At 42.0% G+C, this 19,410-nt stretch overlaps 1 protein-coding gene across 2 annotated transcripts in view; it reads left to right on the forward strand.

Annotated features, from left to right (window-relative positions):
- The window catches only part of LOC147898775 (uncharacterized), an 87,502-nt gene that overhangs the window by 26,755 nt on the left and 41,337 nt on the right, over positions 1-19,410 (forward strand). The window contains exons 3-11 of one of the 2 annotated variants that reach the window (XM_087379430.1): positions 5,827-5,892; positions 6,072-6,137; positions 6,254-6,339; positions 7,988-8,039; positions 8,155-8,220; positions 8,478-8,545; positions 17,041-17,089; positions 17,298-17,382; positions 17,520-17,621. In XM_087379430.1, the coding sequence (XP_087235556.1) occupies positions 5,827-5,892; positions 6,072-6,137; positions 6,254-6,339; positions 7,988-8,039; positions 8,155-8,220; positions 8,478-8,545; positions 17,041-17,089; positions 17,298-17,382; positions 17,520-17,621 (640 nt within the window). Of the gene's footprint in view, positions 1-5,826; positions 5,893-6,071; positions 6,154-6,253; positions 6,340-7,987; positions 8,040-8,154; positions 8,221-8,477; positions 8,546-17,040; positions 17,090-17,297; positions 17,383-17,519; positions 17,622-19,410 lie in introns of both variants that reach the window. The other variant, XM_087379431.1, reaches the window with a different exon arrangement.

Below are 19,410 nucleotides of genomic sequence, written 5' to 3' on the forward strand. Positions count from 1 at the left end.
CAAAAAATCTAAATTTGTATGTTTGGACTTATTCTAGTCTTACAAAGGTATATATACAAGGAAAGTGACTGAGTTCATTGCAGTATCATGAGTGAAAGACTAAACCTGTTGTGAAGAAGTGCCCAAAGCTCCGCGTAAACGTTTTGATGCTTTTTGATCATCCGAGTCACCGATGAAACTATTACAAAGGAAATACTAAAAGCAGGTTGTGAAGAAGTGCCTAAAGCTTTGTATCAAAGTTTTGATTCTTTTTTATCATCCAAGTCACCAATGAAGTTTGCACCTGCCAACCTAACAAACATTGAGCTTCAACATGCTATTGTAAATTTAACACAAATGCATAGAGATAAAGCATGCCCTTGGTCTTCATTCTTCATGTTGCTGCTGTTACAACAAATCATATATCTCCTTGCAGATCTTCATCAGTGTGCCTATCCAACTGCGAGCCATTGCTCTAGTTAGTGCCAATCATCATCTCATACTCTGCCTGTGAATGGCCACTCCCGAGTCCCATCCTCAGTCAGTAAACAGGACCTTATTCTCAACATTATCTGACCAACCTGTGCTGTTCTTGTGCTCACAAAGGATCTTGGATCTTCTGACCACCGTTAATATCAAACATGAGCACTGCCACTGCTTGGTTCGCACATCCCACCTCAGGCTGCTCTGGGTGACCACTACGAACAGCTCTTCAATTACCACATTTGCTTGTGATTAGCTGTCTCATCTTTCTTGGATTGGTCCTCCTTTTTCTTTTGATTTGCCTTTTTCTTCTTGCAATATTTCACAAGATGTCCAGGCATGTCACAGTAGTAACGCGCCGTTTCCTTCCTTGCTCTCCCTGTAAGAAGAGTTGCCATCCTTAGAAGCTTCCTTGCACTTGCCCTTGGCTTCACTTTTACCTTGGTGGTATACGCTTTGTCAGTGTCATCTTTCTCAAACAGCATCTGCCTATCCGTCTCTTGGATCAATAACGGAAAGAGCTTCTCGAATATAGTTGCAACACTTTCATATTGGAAGAATATGCCCAGGAATCACTCTACGTGTTTGTATGTACCTTGTCTCAAAGATGTTAATGAATCTTTCTTTCTTTGTTTCTTTCTCTTCGCATTTCTTATTCTTATTTTCTGCTTTGTTTCTTCCTTTTTGCTATCAAGTTTTTGTTGTTTGTTTGGGATTTCAAAGGTTAGTAAGTATGGGTTTACCGAAGAGATTCCAAAATCTTTTGAAACCCAGATGGAAGCTTATGCTTGGGTACTGAGAACATAAGTGCTTTGCTCACTAAGTCATTTTTATTTCTTATTTTTCTCTTTTACACTTAATTTTGCCTAAAGTCACTAACTCTCTTATTTCCTTTGTTCGCTTGTTCTATAAAAAGTTTTAATTCATAAAATTCGATATATTCTAGTCTTATGAAGGTATATATCTATAAACCTAAACATGTGTGTGTGCGTGCCCGCGTGTGTGTAAAGAGAGAGAATGAGAGAGAGAGAGAGTGTGTGTGTGTGTGTTTATTAAAAGTTTTCGAAAGATCGAAGGGTCTATGAGATTGAAGAACCTAATACAATGACCTAAATGAATGAAGCATCTCAACAGGTGTCGCACCCAAGACAGATATAGCATAATCATAAATACATGACCTTAAAAAAATGTATGAGCTGATGGAGAGGATAGAAAAAACTATGATGTGGCATCATGTGATGATCCTCAAGAGGCCGGCGGAGGGGTCAAGCCCAAGGGGGACCTCGACGGTAGACGAGGCACAACCATGGCATAAAACCTATGATAGAACATTGGCAACGGTCAGTATGCATGGTCCGCTAGGGGCTCCTAGGTGTGGCCCTCTACGTCGCCCTGAAGGTGCAAGAGCCATACTCCCTAAAACTGTAAAGATACATCATAACCTGGAATGCTCCGTCAAGCTATAGTGGGATTGCTCCAAACTCAGCTAGGACATTGTCAGGGACCTGATTTATCACGGACAAATTGGGCTCTCTATCACGGACAGATTGAGCTCTTGCTTTCTGCGGATCATCCGTCACAGCAAGAGCTTTTGAAGCCTCACCACTCGAGCCCAATCTATCCGTGATAGATCAAGCCCCCAACAAGGGCTGCCATACATACCTACTAGCCAGACCAAGAAGTCAAAGAAAGCAGACTTGGTCTGAGGATCCAAGAAATGAGAGTGAAGGCATTGCCGCTCTAGTCTGGCAAGCTCGACGCGCCCCCTGCTTAGTCGGCCTTGCATCATTTGACGCATCGTGAAAATGGGGCCAGAGAAAAGAACCCCCAAGTATCTATAGGATGCAACAAGTGTGATATATGCATGGCTGCTCACGAAGTTAAGAAGATCATGACCTTGGTTTTATCAAGGTTGCCCTTCCAATCATGTGTCTCGCAAAAGGTATGAGGTGCATCCAAGTGTCGCTCGAGGCCCTTCTGCTAAGGACGAGAGTAAGACCACAAAGTCTGCGTATAGGAGGATTGGGAAAGGGAGCCAGCGAGAGGGCAGCGTACACCCCCTAGTGTCCCAATCAAAGTCTCAAGCTCATCCATATAGAGGCCAAATAAGGTGGGTAATAATGGAAAACCTTGTTTGACCCCAACAGTGCTCATGATTTCTCTGCACTTGCACCTATCCGAACCCTGCATGATGACTGCCCACAGGATCTCCTGACCATGCTCCTACAAACCTCTGATGAGGCGAGCTCTCGGAACGATGTCAAAGGCTTTGCGGAAGTACTGAGCTATTTGCAAGGTACTGAGCCAAGAGGCGGTGGGCAAGGGGAGCAGATGGTATGTGTGAAGGTGTGTAGGGTGGCTTCATGGAGAGAATGGGTGACCAGGGCAGCTCTGTCCTCTAGGAGCAATATCTCAATATATATGTGAGTAAAGTGGAAAGGCATGCAAACTACTCAGGTAAGAAACTACGGTCAAAATGTCTGTCGTGATATGTTGTGGCAGCAGCGGTGGATGGGGCTTGCCTCTCCGCAAAGATGCGGGACCTTACCTCATCTCGATCAACATTCAGTAATAAGATAGAGTCATCACAAACGCCTAGAAGCGATAACTGACATGTGCCCGTCCTCACGTTGAAGTCCCTAATAGGAGAACTTTGCCTCCGCTCGAGAGATCTACAATTGTAAATCCTGGACCATGGGTGTGGACTATGTAAAGGGAGACGATAACTTCTCAACAGCGTTGTGTATGGAAAGGATGGGATCATTAAGTAATGGTCTACATCAAATATGCTGCGATGGGACCATCTATCCAATCTTGAAATTTTATTTTAAATTTTCTCTTTTCAAAAATGAAAATAAAGAGCTGCAACCAACTAGTTGCACATGCTTTTTGGTAGATCACTGAAGGAGTAAACCAAAGATTAAGAAAATGCAACAGAAAACTGGAGAAAGATGCAAATTCAAAAAAGGTCAAAGTGGGTAGCCAAAGATGCTAAGGCCCTTGATGATCAAAGGAACGGCGCCAAGCATAGTCCTTCCGCACATCCAGTTGGCAGCCCGCATTGAAAGCCTATGAGACAAGGAATATGGCACGAATTGTGATGCTCCAAAACCAATTGTTCATGTTTAAGATCAAAGAAGTTGGACCGAGTAAACAACCATTTGGTCAAGGTAAACCTTTGGAAGAATGGATTGGCCACTTGGTCAAAAGGTGGATAGTGATCAATGGCCACGCCCATGATGTTGAAATATAGTACTCACAGAGCCACCTGTGAGACCCCAAATGAGGGCATGGGGGAGGATGACCTGCAGTAGATTAAGGGGTCAAAGAGAGGTCACATGGGCTGATGATGAAGAGGCAATGGGAGTTGAATGGAAAGTGATGGAGAGGATGCCATGTGGACAGACTGTGGGCTGCCACAAGAGCATTCATTGCAGCTGACATAAACAGCAAGTACAGCGGCAGCAACCAGTGCTGCAGAGGAGGGCCTGCATGCAGTGGTGAAAAGGGGCCTATGTGGGGCCTACTTAGAGTCCTGCAAAAGGTCGGCAGAGTCTTCAAATACAGGACAGTCCATGGGCATCTGAAGTAAAAGGCGTCTGCCGGTTGGCGCACTGCAGGTGCAGGAGGCAGGCCAATAGGAGCCTGCCATGAGCCAGGGTCGGCAGACCAGTCAGCAATAGAGCTGGCTCGTTGGTATTGGACAGGCTGTTGGCCAGTCTGTGGGATTTGGTTGGCCAGATCACGAGGGCATTTTCCTTCTAAAATGGCACCATTGTTGGGGGTCCCGGCTTCCATCTTGTGCTTCATGATTGGCTGCATCCAGAACATCAGGGAGGTCCGTTGGATCAGAGTTCAGCATAAGTAAGGCATTCAAGAAGTGCCTTAGTTATGCTGCAGATCTTCACCCAGGAAGAAGAGCAGAGCAGAAGGATCAGAAAGATTGCCTGCTCCAAGGTCACAAATAGAGCAGTGTTGTGCTGTCCCACCCACATTGTACTTGAGCAAGGGCATACTTTGTATATGATTCTGCCTATTTGGAACATCTATTATATCTTTGTTGTCTGTATATCTCTCTGGTACTGTGCATATACCTCAGCAATATTTGTGTGCACTCAAGAGTGAGATAGCAAAAAGGAAGAAACAAAGCAATAAAAAAACCTTTGAAATCCCAAACAAAAAACAAAAACTTGATAGCAAAAAGGAAGAAACAAAGCAGAAATAAAGAATAAGAAATGCAAAGAGAAAGAAAGAAAGAAAGATTTATCAACGTCTTCGAGAAAAAAAACATACCAACAAGGAGTACCAACTACATCCCTGAATCTTAGAGAGTCACATGGCAACTCAGCCCGAGATTATTTTAGCACGCATCTAAGTTTATGTATGTATAGCTGAACTAAACTAAACAAATAGGTACCTAAGAGTAGATGAACTCCAAAAATAGAACGAATGTAAGAACTAAATGGGCTATGAAGCTCCCCACTTTGGATTTTAATTCTACGTTCATGGATCCTAAAATATCCAAATCCAAAATTCAAAAGATATAACAGCTACACCGTAGGCTAGAGCAGAGTTTCTTATATGTGCGTGTGTGTTGGGGGGGGGGGGGGGGGTTCTACAATGGTGGATGTAGGATATGATTGGGGTTGCACTCTTTTCTTTCCACAGGCCAGGACACAATATTTTTTGGGGGTTGCATCACAGATCTATTTTGGCGCATTATTTCTACCTTGCTCCAATTAGAGGTTTGATCGGGAGCTTCCGGGCTATTCTCCCTTGTGGATCTTTTCATTTGCGGATCTTTTGCCAAGAAGGCTTATCATTTATTACTGTTTCTAGTTGTGAGTAGTAGCTGTCCACGTTGGACAGCTATGAATGTACATTCTTCTAAATAAAATCTCTCTTTAGGAGAAAAAAAACTGTGTCTGTGTGTGTGTGTGTAAGTCTACTTTGGGAGTAGGAACTTATGGAACCTTCTAGTGATAGAGATGTATAAGGCATGCATATGTGCATGTGTGGCAGCCCAATAATGCTGGCAAGGGTTTTGATGTCTTGTAGCCTTGTTCATCTGTTTGTGTAGTCTTGGCACATGGATTTTCATCCTTGAAGCTGGCAATTAGATGCCAAATGTGGGCTGCTTTACTGACAGTGCAATATTTAATGGCTATTTCTGTTTCTCTCTCATGATTGTGAGCAGGAAGGGAATGAAATGTACATCTATCTGGTTCTTTCTTTTGACACATGGGTATTGGTGTTTGCAGTTTAAACTTAGGATTTTACGTTGTTTTGTTCCTTTTAAGGCTTTGATCCAATAGACTATCCAGACAATTAAGTACGGACTTGCTATTTCTGTTTTTCTTTCAGGTTTGTGAACAGAAAGACAATGAAATGTTTCAGCCAGCAATTATGGTTCTTCTTTTGTCTGTAAAGGTATGCTTGGCTTAAAGCTTTCTTTCCACTCCAAAGTTGGTAGAGATAGCTTCTTATGTTTCACTAAGTGCAACATGCCTCACCAAGGCTGGTCTGTGCAATGGACCTTCGAAAACATATTCCGTCTCAATCTGAGCAGTGATATATGTGCATTTACTATGGAAATTGATATTGTGCAGAATGCTATTCGTTCAGGCTGGTTCAGTGCAGCAGAAGGACAAGAGCTTCTCAATATGTCAAAGGATGTATGCTGTGACTTTTGTTTGGGCTGTGCACCTGTCTTTGGCATTCTTGGTGTGTGAACGAACATAAACACTGTTGCAGGCACCTGATCACAAATTTATGTTCTTTGTGCTGCCAGCTTCTCGGTTTTTTCACAGGCATGGGAGGATGGAATGCTGTTGATAAAGTTGAGGCTGCACAATTTATTACCACAATTATACCCAGGTATTTTCGTATGGAATGTGACTTTGATAGCTTTGCGAGCTCCAATAAAATCATTTCTTATGTGTTGAATTGCCTAGCTTCAGGAATCATTCTTTTTTTATTGGGTGTGTAATGCTGTCCAAAGCGTTGTGTGATTTCCATTAAAACAAATAAAACTATTTACTTAATGATTAAGTAGCTGCAAACTAAAGAAATCGATACTGCATGGGGTGTAAATGAGGACTACCCGTATCAAGACGTTTGATATTGTTATATATATATTTTTCCCAATGATACATAATTTGATACAATAGCATCCACTATTTGGATGGAACTTTTAGGCATTCTATGACTAATCGAACAACTTTATATGACAATACAATAATATGTTGCATGCCTGAGCTCTTGTGTCTTCTTGCTTCCTCCCACTTCCACCTTGTTTTCTTGCTCCCCCAAGGTGTTCTTGCTCCCTTCAAGCTGAATCTCGAAATTGTTCATAAGTTTTTCATCCGAAGGCGATTTCCTTCATTGTTTGCTTCAATATGTCCGCCTCAGAGTCCACCATTATCCTATGTAAAAGTTCATACTTGTGTTGATGCTCTATGATGAAATCTGAGGCCCTGTGGCTGTTCTGATGCGCTTTGAGCAGGATCTCTTTTTTTAACATATCTTCCTCATTAAACTTCGTTTCTCGATCTGTCTGAGCCAATCTGTTACTCCTACAATGCTTTAGCCTTCTACATCAGTTTTGTTGACTCAGTGATTTCAGTTCAGCAGGTCTTTCTTGCATGGTTTGAGTCTATCCACAGCTGCATCATCGGCTCCTATGAGTTCCCATCACATGTCCTTGCTGCCAATGCTGAAGAAAGAAAGGAGTTTTCATGTATTGGAGCATTTGGACATTATTTGGACCTGACGCCTATCACTAGAGCACTTGGTGTGATTGCAATTTGATTAGGAGAATGTACTTGCAATTACAATTTGCCTAAAGGCACCATCTAGCAACGTTTCGGGAATTCTACTTGTTCTATTGTCCTGTCTGACAATTTTACAGTTTGAGTGTGATCAATTGAGTGTACTGCCTAATGAGTGTGATATTGCCTTCATGGAAGATTGATGGTAGACGTTCTATACTTCCAGCCCTCTGGATTTTGGCATAATACGTCTCCTATCCGTGGTTCTACTTGTCTCATGCCTTCCTCATAATAATTTTACAGTAGTCTAGTCTTCTCCTAGGATTTGCTATTTGGTTCTGTCTAGACTTTTGCAATACTATTGTTTTCGAAAACCAGCAATGTTAGAATACTGACAACATGTCATGGGGTGATCCTCTTTTGCATCCCATGCAGTATCGGTAACTTCTTTTAGAACATATGTGGATGATGAAACTTATTATTTCTAGTGATTTTATTTTAAACTGTGCAGTGCTTAAAAAGCTGCCTGATTAGAAGGCATTACAAACTAGAACAGCAAATACAAATATTAAAAAAGTCTTCAATTCGTATTGTATAAATACGTGAGCTATGCCTCGGCAGGGTTGCATCAAGTGCATACTATACAAAGGATATACATGTGCCCGCCTGTATAACTCTGCTCATTAGCAATGTAAGCTGCATTTATCACATTCGTCATCCCTCTTCTTTGATTTGGTAGACTTGTTATGCTGCAGGTTTTATCCATCTTTAAGCCTTAAGACTGTCTTATATGCATGGGAAGCAAAGGTATACTCTTAGCACTCTTTTGATCTCTTTAGTTGTGCCATAACCGCTTTGCTTATCAGATTGGAGCACCTGATTTGCTAGTTTCTGATCTTGTATTGGGATCTCTATTCATCAGTCAGGGTATGAAGCTATGGTGTGCGACTTCTATCTTTGGAATAAGCCCTCATCTCCCGAGGAACTGGTATGTTATTTGTATACTTTTTCTTGTTTAAGACATCGCCTGATATCATTGCTTTTAATATACATTTGTTTACAAGGATGGTGCATACTATATCAGATGTTTGTTGAATTCTTACATCAAAGTCATTGCCATGTTCCATACAATGCTCAAAATCTGTTTAAAACTTCAGGCCACAAAAAAGGGGCTGTGATAATGAGTCAGCAAATGTAGTGCCTTAATCACAGACGAAGATGAATTGGTACTGTGGTTGTTTGCAGCGCCTTTTTGTCATTCGGAGGGACTGTCAGGATACATCGGCTTGCCTTGTCACTCCCTGTCATGTAAAGTAAGTACATTGATTGCTCCCTGATTTGCTCAGATTTATGGAAGTTCTCTTGTCACTGTACCATCTGTCTGCTTTGCTAACTGATTACTGAATGCTGGTCATACTATACAGTGAAACAGTTCCTGGCATACCTTTTCTAGTATTGAATTCTTTGACGTGGATATTCGGCCAATTGTTATTTAACATAAAGAGGAAAAGGGGAAAAGAGCTAAATATTTCCAAGGCTTGTGAAATAATCATGTATGTAAGACTTAAAAAGATGACATATATGTAACTTTCCTCTTTTGCACATTCTTTATGTTAGCTTGACCTCTCATGAGTCTTAGCTTTCAGTAAGTTCACTTACTTTGTCATAGCTTGACCTCTCATGAGTCTTAGCTTTCAGATAAGTTGTCCTCTGATGAGTTCTTGGCTTTTAGGTAGGTTGACTTATTTTGTCATATTTGTGATGCAGTCTTTTCCAGAGATGAGGAAGGTCAGAGTACTTTTTTAATATTAGTAGTAGTGGCTCATGAATGCAGCAACAATTCACATGACAACATTGTATATGTTCAGTGTTCACAAAATGAAAATTAAACATTACAGAATGAGTTACCTCCTAGGATCAGGTCACAGTGTATTAAAAGTGCAAGGAGACCATGAGAATTTATGCACGGGCCTCTTGAACTTGACCGCTCTTGCGAGGAGCTCTGTCCGGATCCTGTCGATGACTGTTTCTGGCCCCTTTGTTTTTAAAAGATGGACAAAAATATTTTGGATGCAAAAGGAAAAAAAGACAACATTGGGTTTTGTAAAAGGCAAATTAGAAGGGTTGTGCAGAGTTGGCCAGCACAATAAAGAAAGCTATCTTTTCAGACCTTTAGGGATGAAATCGAGAAGCAGGGTGACAACTGTGAGCTCACTCTAGCCCTATTTTCCCACCATCTTTTAGCCTTGAGGGCATGAGGAATAAGAATTAGATCACATTGATTGGTGATGTGCTGCTGTAACAAGCATGAGGGCTCTTTCTGTTTTCTTTTTTCTTGCATGCTTGCAGACTTTAGAGAAAGAGAGAAAAGAAATAAAATGGCTGCGAAGGGCCACAGAAGCTTGTGTTCCCAAAAAGTAGATACATCATCTGATCCAAAAGCCCCTTGACCGGGGAACTAAGGATGTTTAGTGCATCGCTTCATAAGGAGATGAGCAATGTGTGAGCACTGCTAGAGTTCATGGAGCCATTTTTGTGTATCTGAAGCATGTCGGAGATCCTCTGCTGCCTGATCTACTTCTCAGTCAGCTGAACACGTGAGCATCAAGGCGGCCTGACATCGTGAAGTGTTTTCCATCCTCATCTTTGCTGCTGGAAATCCCCCGACAGCTCCTGCAGTGAACGCTGCTGAACAGAGCCTCTAGAGTCTACATCGAGTGCATTCCAGCCTCTACAGCAAGCTCAGCCCATGGGAAAAACTCTCCAACGAATTTCTTTCTTTTGTCTAAAATGTCCATTATATATGTCATGACATGAGTTCACAGTATTACCCAAATTACTATGCTAATAAAGTAAAAAGGTTATGTTAAGTTATAGGTCATCGCCTAGGGGTAAAAGGGATTAGAATAATTAAAGTTAGGGAGAGGGCTCAAGGAAGCCTAGAAACTCCAGTACCTAAGGTCTAAGGTCTAAGGTTTAACTTATATCTTAGGGAGAAACAAGTGGACACATCTAATGAGGTGTGACTGGTCATATTCCACCTTTTGCACTCCACCTTTTTCCATCGCTGTCATCCTTCATTAATAGCGCCCAGCTTGAGAGCACTTAGGCTATGTCCTATGCACGCAGATAGTGAGTCTAGCGTAGGTAAAGATTAGAATAAACAAAGAAATACCCAGTCTAGAGGTCATGGGGGCGCGACTGCCAGTTGAATGCTGTAGGAGGGCCTGTAAATCATCCATAGAGCCGTAGCCTTCTCTGAAACAAATCTGTAATTTGAGAAAACTGGGTTCATTACACTTAGTATCAGAGCTTTGATCCTCTGTCTGTGAAGCAAGAAAAGAAGAAAGAAAGAATGAAGGGTTGACACAGCCTGCAGTCCAATGCCCAAGGATGTTTAGAGAGAAGTCAAAGAGAGGGGTCACACAACGATTAAATTGACCTTCAAGTGGCAAGACATGTCAATAACGAGGCCAATTGTTTAAAAGGTCGATTGAACTATGCCTACAATGTGCAGGAATGAATTTGCAACAATGAAGAAGAGGCTTGAAGAGATGGAAGCAATGAATGAAGGAAACGATTGAAGAGATCGGTAATGGATTGCCTCGAAATGCAGCCAAGGGACCAAATCTGAACTCAAATCAGACATGCGTACATTAAAAAATCTGTTAAAAGGTCGATATGTTTGGAGCACATCCATAGCAAAGGTTCAATGCAAGGATAAAATCAAATGCGATTTGAAGGTTTTACGGTAAAGTGCGCGGCTCCTACGGGATCGACTCTCATAGAGTCTCTCTTTCAAAGGAGCTTTGCCACTAATCAGTTGAAATTTTGATACGACACAATTGAAGGGTCAAGATTGTCGATGAGAAAAGTGACAGAGAAATCCATCACTATTTTCATTCATACCGAGAGGGAGAGGACTTTTGGTGAGGATCCGTGGTCCCGATGGTGCATTAAGAAGTCCATGAAAGCCGTCCCTGAAATCATCAAATCATCTGTTCTTTCACCGCGTAACTTCATTGATCGAGTTCAAGCCAAGGGCCATGCACAATGACTTGCAAAGGTTCCAGGCACAAAGCTACAGTAAGGCGAAGAAGATTGAGATCTAACTAAAAGTTAGCATTTGGATTGTCGAGGTTGTTGTCTTTTGAGTCCAAGATTACGTTCGACGTCCTACGGGGACAAAGGATTTTGGATCAATGTTTGACAGTGGAATTCAAGTGGGAGTTTTTGCTTGGATGCTGCGACTGATGAATCCATCAATGCCAGAGTCATAAGCCTTTGATGGCTTGAGGATTTAAGATCAACAGCAAGGTTTATCCACTATCAATATGAATGCAACTGTGTGTACTACTCAAGTCAAGCAACTCGAAGAGAAGACAAAACAGTTGAAGCGTAGATCTACGAGCAGGGAGGTCAAGGATCTTTGATGCAGACCATCGACACGAAAATTCGAGCATTGAAGGGCTTGAATCGACAGAGAATGTAGAGGTTCAAGCAGACGAAACGCAGAGGCTTGATTTGACAAAGGAATGCAGAGGCTCAAAAAGATCAACATGCAAATATCAAATTGTCACTCGCAAGCAAAGAAACATCTCAGTCAGACGTTTTGCAAGAGTTCAACCGGCTACATGAGGGGTTGCTCTTGTAACTGGGAAGAAGAAATCGAGCGTAGAGGCTTGAATGAGCAATAGAAGGGTCGAAATTCGGGTGCAAAGATTTACGAAATTGAGGCCTTGAAGCTTGAATAACGGGGTTGAGATCTGGAGCAAAGGGACAGCACATCAACTTCTGCAAGCAAAAAGGGGGCACCTCAAAACTGCAGAATCTTGTTGTGCTCCAAGTGAAGGATCTCTGTCGTTTAATTTTTGCAATTCATTTATTTAAAATGGTATTTGGGAAAGGGATGGATGGTAATAATAATGAAGACCATTTGAGTACTCTACCAAAGGGGTCATGGTGGATCCCAAGAGGACTAAAATGTCAGAATCTCCCAAGAACACCCTTGAGACGAGATCTTTCTTAGGGATGTGTAGCTACTGTCAGCCTACTATAACCTTTGAGAGCCGAAAGGTCCAAAGTGCTGAATTACGAGTATAACACTTACGAAAAGGAGTTATTGGTTGTTGTGCATGAATATATCCAATCTTTTGGACAACCTACACTCGAGTATTAATTGGGGAAAGAGGATGTAGTTTGCAACATTTAGTACAAGCGGGTCTAGGAAAATGCTCCTAGAAAATTGATACCTGTGGTGTGCTTAAAATGTTCTTTCAAGGTAAACCTTTTGAGAGTAAGAGATGAAAAAGAGAAAAGCTAGCAAGAGAAACATCTTTTTCTTAGCAGAGCTTTGCTTAAATTAAGCAAAAGGTTACTTAGGAGAGTACCTAGTGTAATTGAGGGTTTTTGATGGTACCCACAATTGGAGACCATGGTACCAACAAACAATATTATATTGGCCAATCTTCTTGGAATTCTTAAAGAAAGTTGCCAATTATATCATTGAGAGAACAAAAGGAAAATACATGTAAGGGATTGAGAATTGGACTTACCACCCAATAGTTAATTTGTTTGAGCTTGGTAAATGGAAACTGATGCAATGTATTACTCAATGCATTGCTCTAAGATATCAAGTGGTATGCTAGCATAGAAGAGTGGTTCCAAGCTGGTCACTTGGGACTAGACCATTTGTTTACTATAGAAGAGTCACTTGGGACTAGTTTATTATAGAAGTAGTAGCTCCAAGCAAGTCACTTGGGACTAGACCATTTGTTTATTTTGTAGGAGAAGTTCCATGAGGTGCAGGAAAAAGGCAACGCATGGCGCTAACAAAGCTAAGTATTCTTACCCTTTCCTTTTATTATGATTTTATTAAAAGGAACGAATAAGATAAATGAACCTAAGGATTAGGTTTGCATTAGAAGCTTGAGGCTGTGTAGTAAGAGAGCAAAGAAAAAGAGGGAAGGATTATCCTAGAACTTTAGAAAACTTCCATTGATTATATCTGCACATAGTCCACAAACACTACCCATGATAGGGACTAAACATTGTTCAATTATTAATTGAGGACAACTAAGAGCTAAGCAAGAGGGGATGTCATGACATGATTACCTAGTCACTTTTTCAAATTAGTATGCTAATTAATGGGACTAGCAAAGGAAGAATGCTGATTCAGACGGCTCTAAAATCAGAGTTATATTGAGTGAGATAGAGAGGAAAAAGGTTAAGTTATAGGTCATTGCCTTGATGTAAAAGGAATAATAATAATTAAAGTGTAGGGAGAGGGGTCAAGGAAAAAGAACCTTAGGAGCCTTATTAGAAACAAATGGACACATCTAATGAGATGTGCCACTCATGTGGTCACATCGCATCTTCATGCACTCCACCTTTACCATCCCCATCATTCTTGACTCTCATGCCATCACCAAGAGCACCCAGCTTGAGAGCACTTAGTCTACGTCCTACGCACATAGAAAGTGAGTCTAGCATAGGTAATGAAGGGTCGAATGCGAGCGACTCCATGGTCAAGCCTTGTTAATGGTGCACAGTTCTTTCGGCTGTAGGTTGGGCAGGGAATTGTTTCCAAGAGATGGTGTTTAAGTGGTTCTTGCCTACTTGGAACTCACGAATTATTTGTAAGTATGGGTGTCCAGTGTTTGGGTGTATCGGCTTTGTAGAGATGTCTATTTTCTGCACGTGTTTGAGTCCTGGTTCCTTTGTTGATGAACTGTATCCAGAGTACACGTGGTTTGTGTTGGACACTACTGTCCACCATGAAGATCCCGCCATACAGTTATAAATTTGTAATTTGAGCAGAACCAGAAAACCTCGTTAATTACAATATGGCTGCTTGCCATTGAAACTTGTCTGTTACTGCATAAGCTGCTATCATGTCCACAAATCAGCAATGTTGAACAATTGCTCTGAGCTGCTGGCCAATGATGAAGTACCTGGAAGCTGCTGCCAGTTGCAGTAATCAAATTCACCTTAAGGCTAACCTTTGAAGCAGATAAAGAGGTGCCAGCTGCAGTATTTGACTCAGCTACTCTCATGTCCCTAGGCCCTACGTGGTAAGGGTGATCAGCCAAATTCCATTTTTCTTTCAATAATCCAGGCCTTTTTGGGTAAGATTGATACCCGCAAAGAAGTTGTAAAGCAGAACAGTGAAAACAGAACTGTATCATAAATTCTACCGTTAATTAACTTGGCCATATGTGAATGGGGTTGGCTCACGCATGTTGAGCCCGATCAAAAAAGTTTTGTGCATGCACTTAGTCAGACTGTGTGTCGTCTTGGTCCCTAAGCCTTGTTCAGGTCAACCCTGAAGGTGGATTGTGTTGAATAAAGCTGGCCTATGGGCGAGGGTGCCCACCTCAAACAGTCTGCCATTCTGAGTTTTTCTATGTGGATTTTATAAAACTACAAAAGATAAAGTGACATCCACTCTACATCACCAGTCAAGGCTGTCATACTGCCTCTGTATTGCAGACCTTGTGGTGTTGGAGTGCCTCTCTAACCATGCCAAGGTTATGTTTCCTCTATCACACTGTTGGTTTCATGGTGAACTTAGGTCTGCATTCCAAATAGATGTATGATTTACTGCTCTCTTGCCAGAGTGAATGTCTCGTGTCATATGCTGTTTAGTCCAACTGACAAGTGCTGCTTGATCTACTCCACTGGCGGTCCCCCCTCCTCATCCCTCCACACATCCTCATTCCTTCACACCCCTCCTCATCCTTGCCACCCCGTGCCCCCCTTGTTTACTGCCTGTCAGTCTGCCCCTACAATCTTGCCAGATCAATGTTTTTTGCCAGCCCTGGGGCTGTCCTAGTGGTTATCTTGCAGCCTTGAGGCTACTCTCAAATCTTCAGATTGGTGCTTCCTCAACACCTCCCTTCTATTGATCATGACCTCACGTCTTTCACACCTCTGCTATTACACAAACATCGTTGAGGGCTTTTGCTCATCCATAGATCCTTCTTCTGTGAGCTTGTTGTGATGGCTTTGACTGATGATGTAGAGTGGATGCCATTTTATCTTCAATTCTTCACAATAATTTATAAAAATTGACACAGAAGAACTCAGAATGGGAGACTGGTTGAGGGGTCAAGGTGGGCCTCCCCGCCTCTAGGCTGTTTTATTCAATCTTAAGGGTATTGAACCCCAAACAAGACTTAGGGTCCAAGACAGACAAGACAACAGTAAGTGCAAGGGATTCTAGATGGGATCAACATGGGTAAGCCATGCCCAACAGTTTGCAGATTAGATGTGATTGGCTGTAAAGACATTGATTTTGGGAGGTGAGTTTTGATTCTCAAGTGAGGGACAGCATCTTTTGTTGCTCTTGGGTCGTCCGCTGTAGTTAGAAAAACTTCAGTGATTGGATCTGATGCTGTAGCAGCTGGCCACTTCAACTTTGGATGAGAGCAGGAGTTTTATAGGTCTAGTCCACAGCAGCTTCACATGACCTGAGCAGCTCCAACTCTGGATCAGCAATAACAGGACCAATGAGTCCTTAAACCATGAATGTTGTCAAGCTGAGGTCGGAAGAGGGTATTTATTCATCAATCTTGACCCACAAGGGCTTACATTGAGATTGCACACCTCATTCTTACCCAACTAGTCCTAGAATTGAGAAAAGACAAAAATAGCATCAATTACTAGAACATCGGGCGAGTGTTTCTAAAGTTGAATGGTGTTCCAAAGTGAACTTAGAATCAGTCGAAGTGTGGCTGGCCTTCATTGGTTTGAAGACAATTAAGTTAAGCAGCATAGTGAGAGCCAAAAAGGGTGGCTCAGTAGGTGGAAGTAACAAAGGGTTGCGGCATATTCTGACAGGGAATAAGGGCAGGAGGAAATAGAAAACAAAACAGGCAGGATGCGAGATTGCAGCCGCATGACACCTAGAGGTATGAGCCTTTGCACTCTATGTGACACATACGAGCATTTCCTCATGCGATGCCCTAGATACTATGAGGTCCGGGGGAAGTACCATTGCCTCTTCACCCATGGATACATGGATATGAGCGGTGCCATTGATTATTTGGACCAAAGATGCATTGCACTATTGTACACGAGGTCACCAGTTGTAGGTCTAGACTCATGAGGCTGCCCAAGGGGCACAACCCTAGACAGTAGGAGAATAGAGACAGCTTCTTCATGGGAGAAGAGGCAAGGGAGAAATGAGGACTGAGACCTTGACTTCTTGGCATGCTAGGTGAGTAGGAAACTGCTGGACACATGAGCTGCGGCACCCATCCCATTTGAGGTGCCATCATCTCATGTATGTATGTATGTACTAATGAATGTAAATGCCTACATATATATGTAACAAGCCTACCCACCTATTATATCTCTTCGTATAAGTAGTACGTACGTATGTACATACCTATGTACCTATATATGTATCAAGGAGTCAGGACTAGGCAATTGTTTTGTGTTTTCATCACTGCACGCTTGCACTCATTGCACAAGATTTCTGTTAGTTCACAATTTTCTTGTTTGCTTTGGTTTAGTATTGTATTTTCTAATTTCTAAGTTGCACGAATATATGCACGTACAAGTGTTGCATAAATTATCTTTATTGCTACTGGGTTCAGGATGGAATATTGGTTGGAATTCCAGCTCAGCAGATCTGATATGATTGTGTTGCCTGTGATTAGAAAATGTGGCCTAGGTGCCATATGAGTATAATTCTGCTTTTGTAGTTCAGGGGTGCGAAGAATTTTCTTGGAACTGAGGAGATCAAATATTTTTTGAATTTTATTAATAAATAATATTGATATGATATTGGCATAATTTGCAGTGTTTTGGTCAATGGAAAGGGTGTGGAAAAGAGAAGTTCATCATCCATGGTAAGTGAGCCCTTTCCTGAAGATGGATCTTCCCTTGTTGGCATCCATTTGCATAGAAATCTGATAAAAACTGGCCATCCGTGTGTAAAATGAAACAAAAGGAGTTTAGCATACATGTGATCCATACATTTATTGATGCTTTCAACCTTCTGCTTAAATAAGGTGAAAATGTCTGTATATATGACTGTTGATATTTTGTGTTAGCCAGGACACTGGACCGCAGATGCCCACAAATGTGACAGGAATGCTTAAGATTGGAACAAATCTCATGCAGATTATTGGGGATTTTTCTGGTTGGTATTTGCCCTTGAAACATCTCTAAGTTTGACACCTTTCCAGCCCCGTTTGAGTGTTTTAAAACCTTCCTTTTTCATGTTATGCAGAACTAGCATTATTCATATCATCATGCCTCTGCTGCCTTGTTTTACAGGGGCTTACATGATTGCAATTGCTACAACTAGCACAGCAGTAGAATTCAGCTCTCCCTTAAGCTTACAAATTTACAGCCTTGCTGGAATGAAAGCTCTTGCTGGTATGGTTTCTCAGTTTGATTGTTAGACCCTCTGTGATAGAGACTCAAAAGCATATAGAAGTAAGTGGGATTGCTGAGTTCATATAGCAACTAGAGACTTGGCAGTTGTTCTCAGAGCTTTTGAGACCACTGCACTGGTTCAATTGAAGGATACAGTACTGGGCTGAAACATGTGGTGGTAAGGTTAGAAAGTGCAGTGCTTCATTGAATGCTACTGGGTTTCTGATATTAACATGAGGCCAAGGGTTGTATGAAAAGGAGGTCAATGATTATCTTGTTTGGCAGGACAGGTTTCTCTTTGTTGCAGTGTGCATTATGTTTCCAAGATTGGCAAAGAGTTGATTGTGTCACATACACCCAGTTGTTGGATCCTGATGTATAGTAAGGTGTTGTTAGCACTGCCTTCCAGGCAGCGCTATCGTTACACTTTTCTCAAAAAAGTGTCCCACACCATTTTTCGCCATGTGGCCCCCTACTATTTTGGTTTTTTCTCTCACACACTCAATCACTCTCTCTCTCTCTCTCTCTCTCTCTCTCTCTCTCTCTCTCTGTGTCTCTGTCTCTGTCTCTGTCTCATGGAGTTTGCAAAATTTTCGAACTTTCCTATACATGGGCTTCCGTCCATCATAGGTGTTGCAAAGTAATCATTCATTCATCTTGACAATTGTTTTCCTTTGACAGAACCAATTGAAGGCAGTGCTCATGAGTACTTGTACTCACTTGTTTTTGTCTTATTATGTCTGTTATATTTATTCTGACTTCCTGCTCCTCAATAGGGAGGACGAAATACTCCTTGCCCATTAAGTGTCACATTTTGATGTGAGCATGCTCTAGTGCCAAGATCGGCCAAAACGCCCTCAAATACAACCTCAAGTGGGGGTGAGTCCCAGAATGTACCCTATTTCAGTCTTATCTTACTTGTCCTTTGAAAAGGGTTTCAGAAGGCAGAGGGTGTTGAAGGTGCTCTTATTAGAGCCCCTCTAGTGAGACTGAGTGGTCACCGTTTGAAGCAAAATCTCCAAGTCAAACAAAGCTCCTAAAATCTGCTAGCAATGTGAAGGCAATGTAAGCAAGAGGAAGGCAGGGGTTGAAGGAAGAAAGGGATTGGGAAAAAGGTTAGGGAAGAGAGGAAAGGCTAAAGAGGGTGATGGGAAAGGAGAAGAAGAGTGGGAGGGAAAGTGAAAGTGAAGGGTGGCAAAGGAAGGAGGGAGTAGGAGAAAGACTAAAGGGGGTGGCAGGAAATAAAAGGCTAAAGAGCATGGCAAGAAAGGAAAAGAAAAGTGGGAGGGGAAGGCAAAGCGAAGGGTGGGAAAGGAAGGGGGGAGTAGGAGAAAGGATGGGATAGGCAGTAATGGACTGCCCTGGAATGCCCTAAGTTAGTTATGATTGTCTAAAGGATGTCATAGTACTGCCCTGGAATGCCCTAAGTTAGTTATGATTGTCTAAAGGATGTCATAGTAGCTAGTCCATGCTATGCGTGATGGAGTTCATGGTTTTCAACCTTATGATTATTATGAGATTGAAACTGCACTGTATGTTTTTTTTTTAGAAGATGAGTTTGGGCATGTGCCTGGTTTCATCTAGTTGTATGACTGTCTAAAGGATTAAGAAGGACCTTGAAAGGGGTCTTGAGCAAGAGAGAGGTCAAGGAGGGCCTAGAGGGAAAGACGAGCAATTACGCTGGATGAAGCTAGTGAGGGTGGAATGGGAGGTTGATGCCTAGCGACAGAGGCAGGCTGGGAAGGAGGGTGGGGTGGGAAGGGTTATGAGTGGGTCCTTGGCATATGAT

The sequence above is a fragment of the Dipteris shenzhenensis genome, chromosome 9 (genome assembly GCF_047967505.1).
Source record: "Dipteris shenzhenensis isolate YYH24624 ecotype China chromosome 9, Dip_SZ_1.0, whole genome shotgun sequence".
In the NCBI taxonomy this organism is placed as follows: domain Eukaryota; kingdom Viridiplantae; phylum Streptophyta; class Polypodiopsida; order Gleicheniales; family Dipteridaceae; genus Dipteris; species Dipteris shenzhenensis.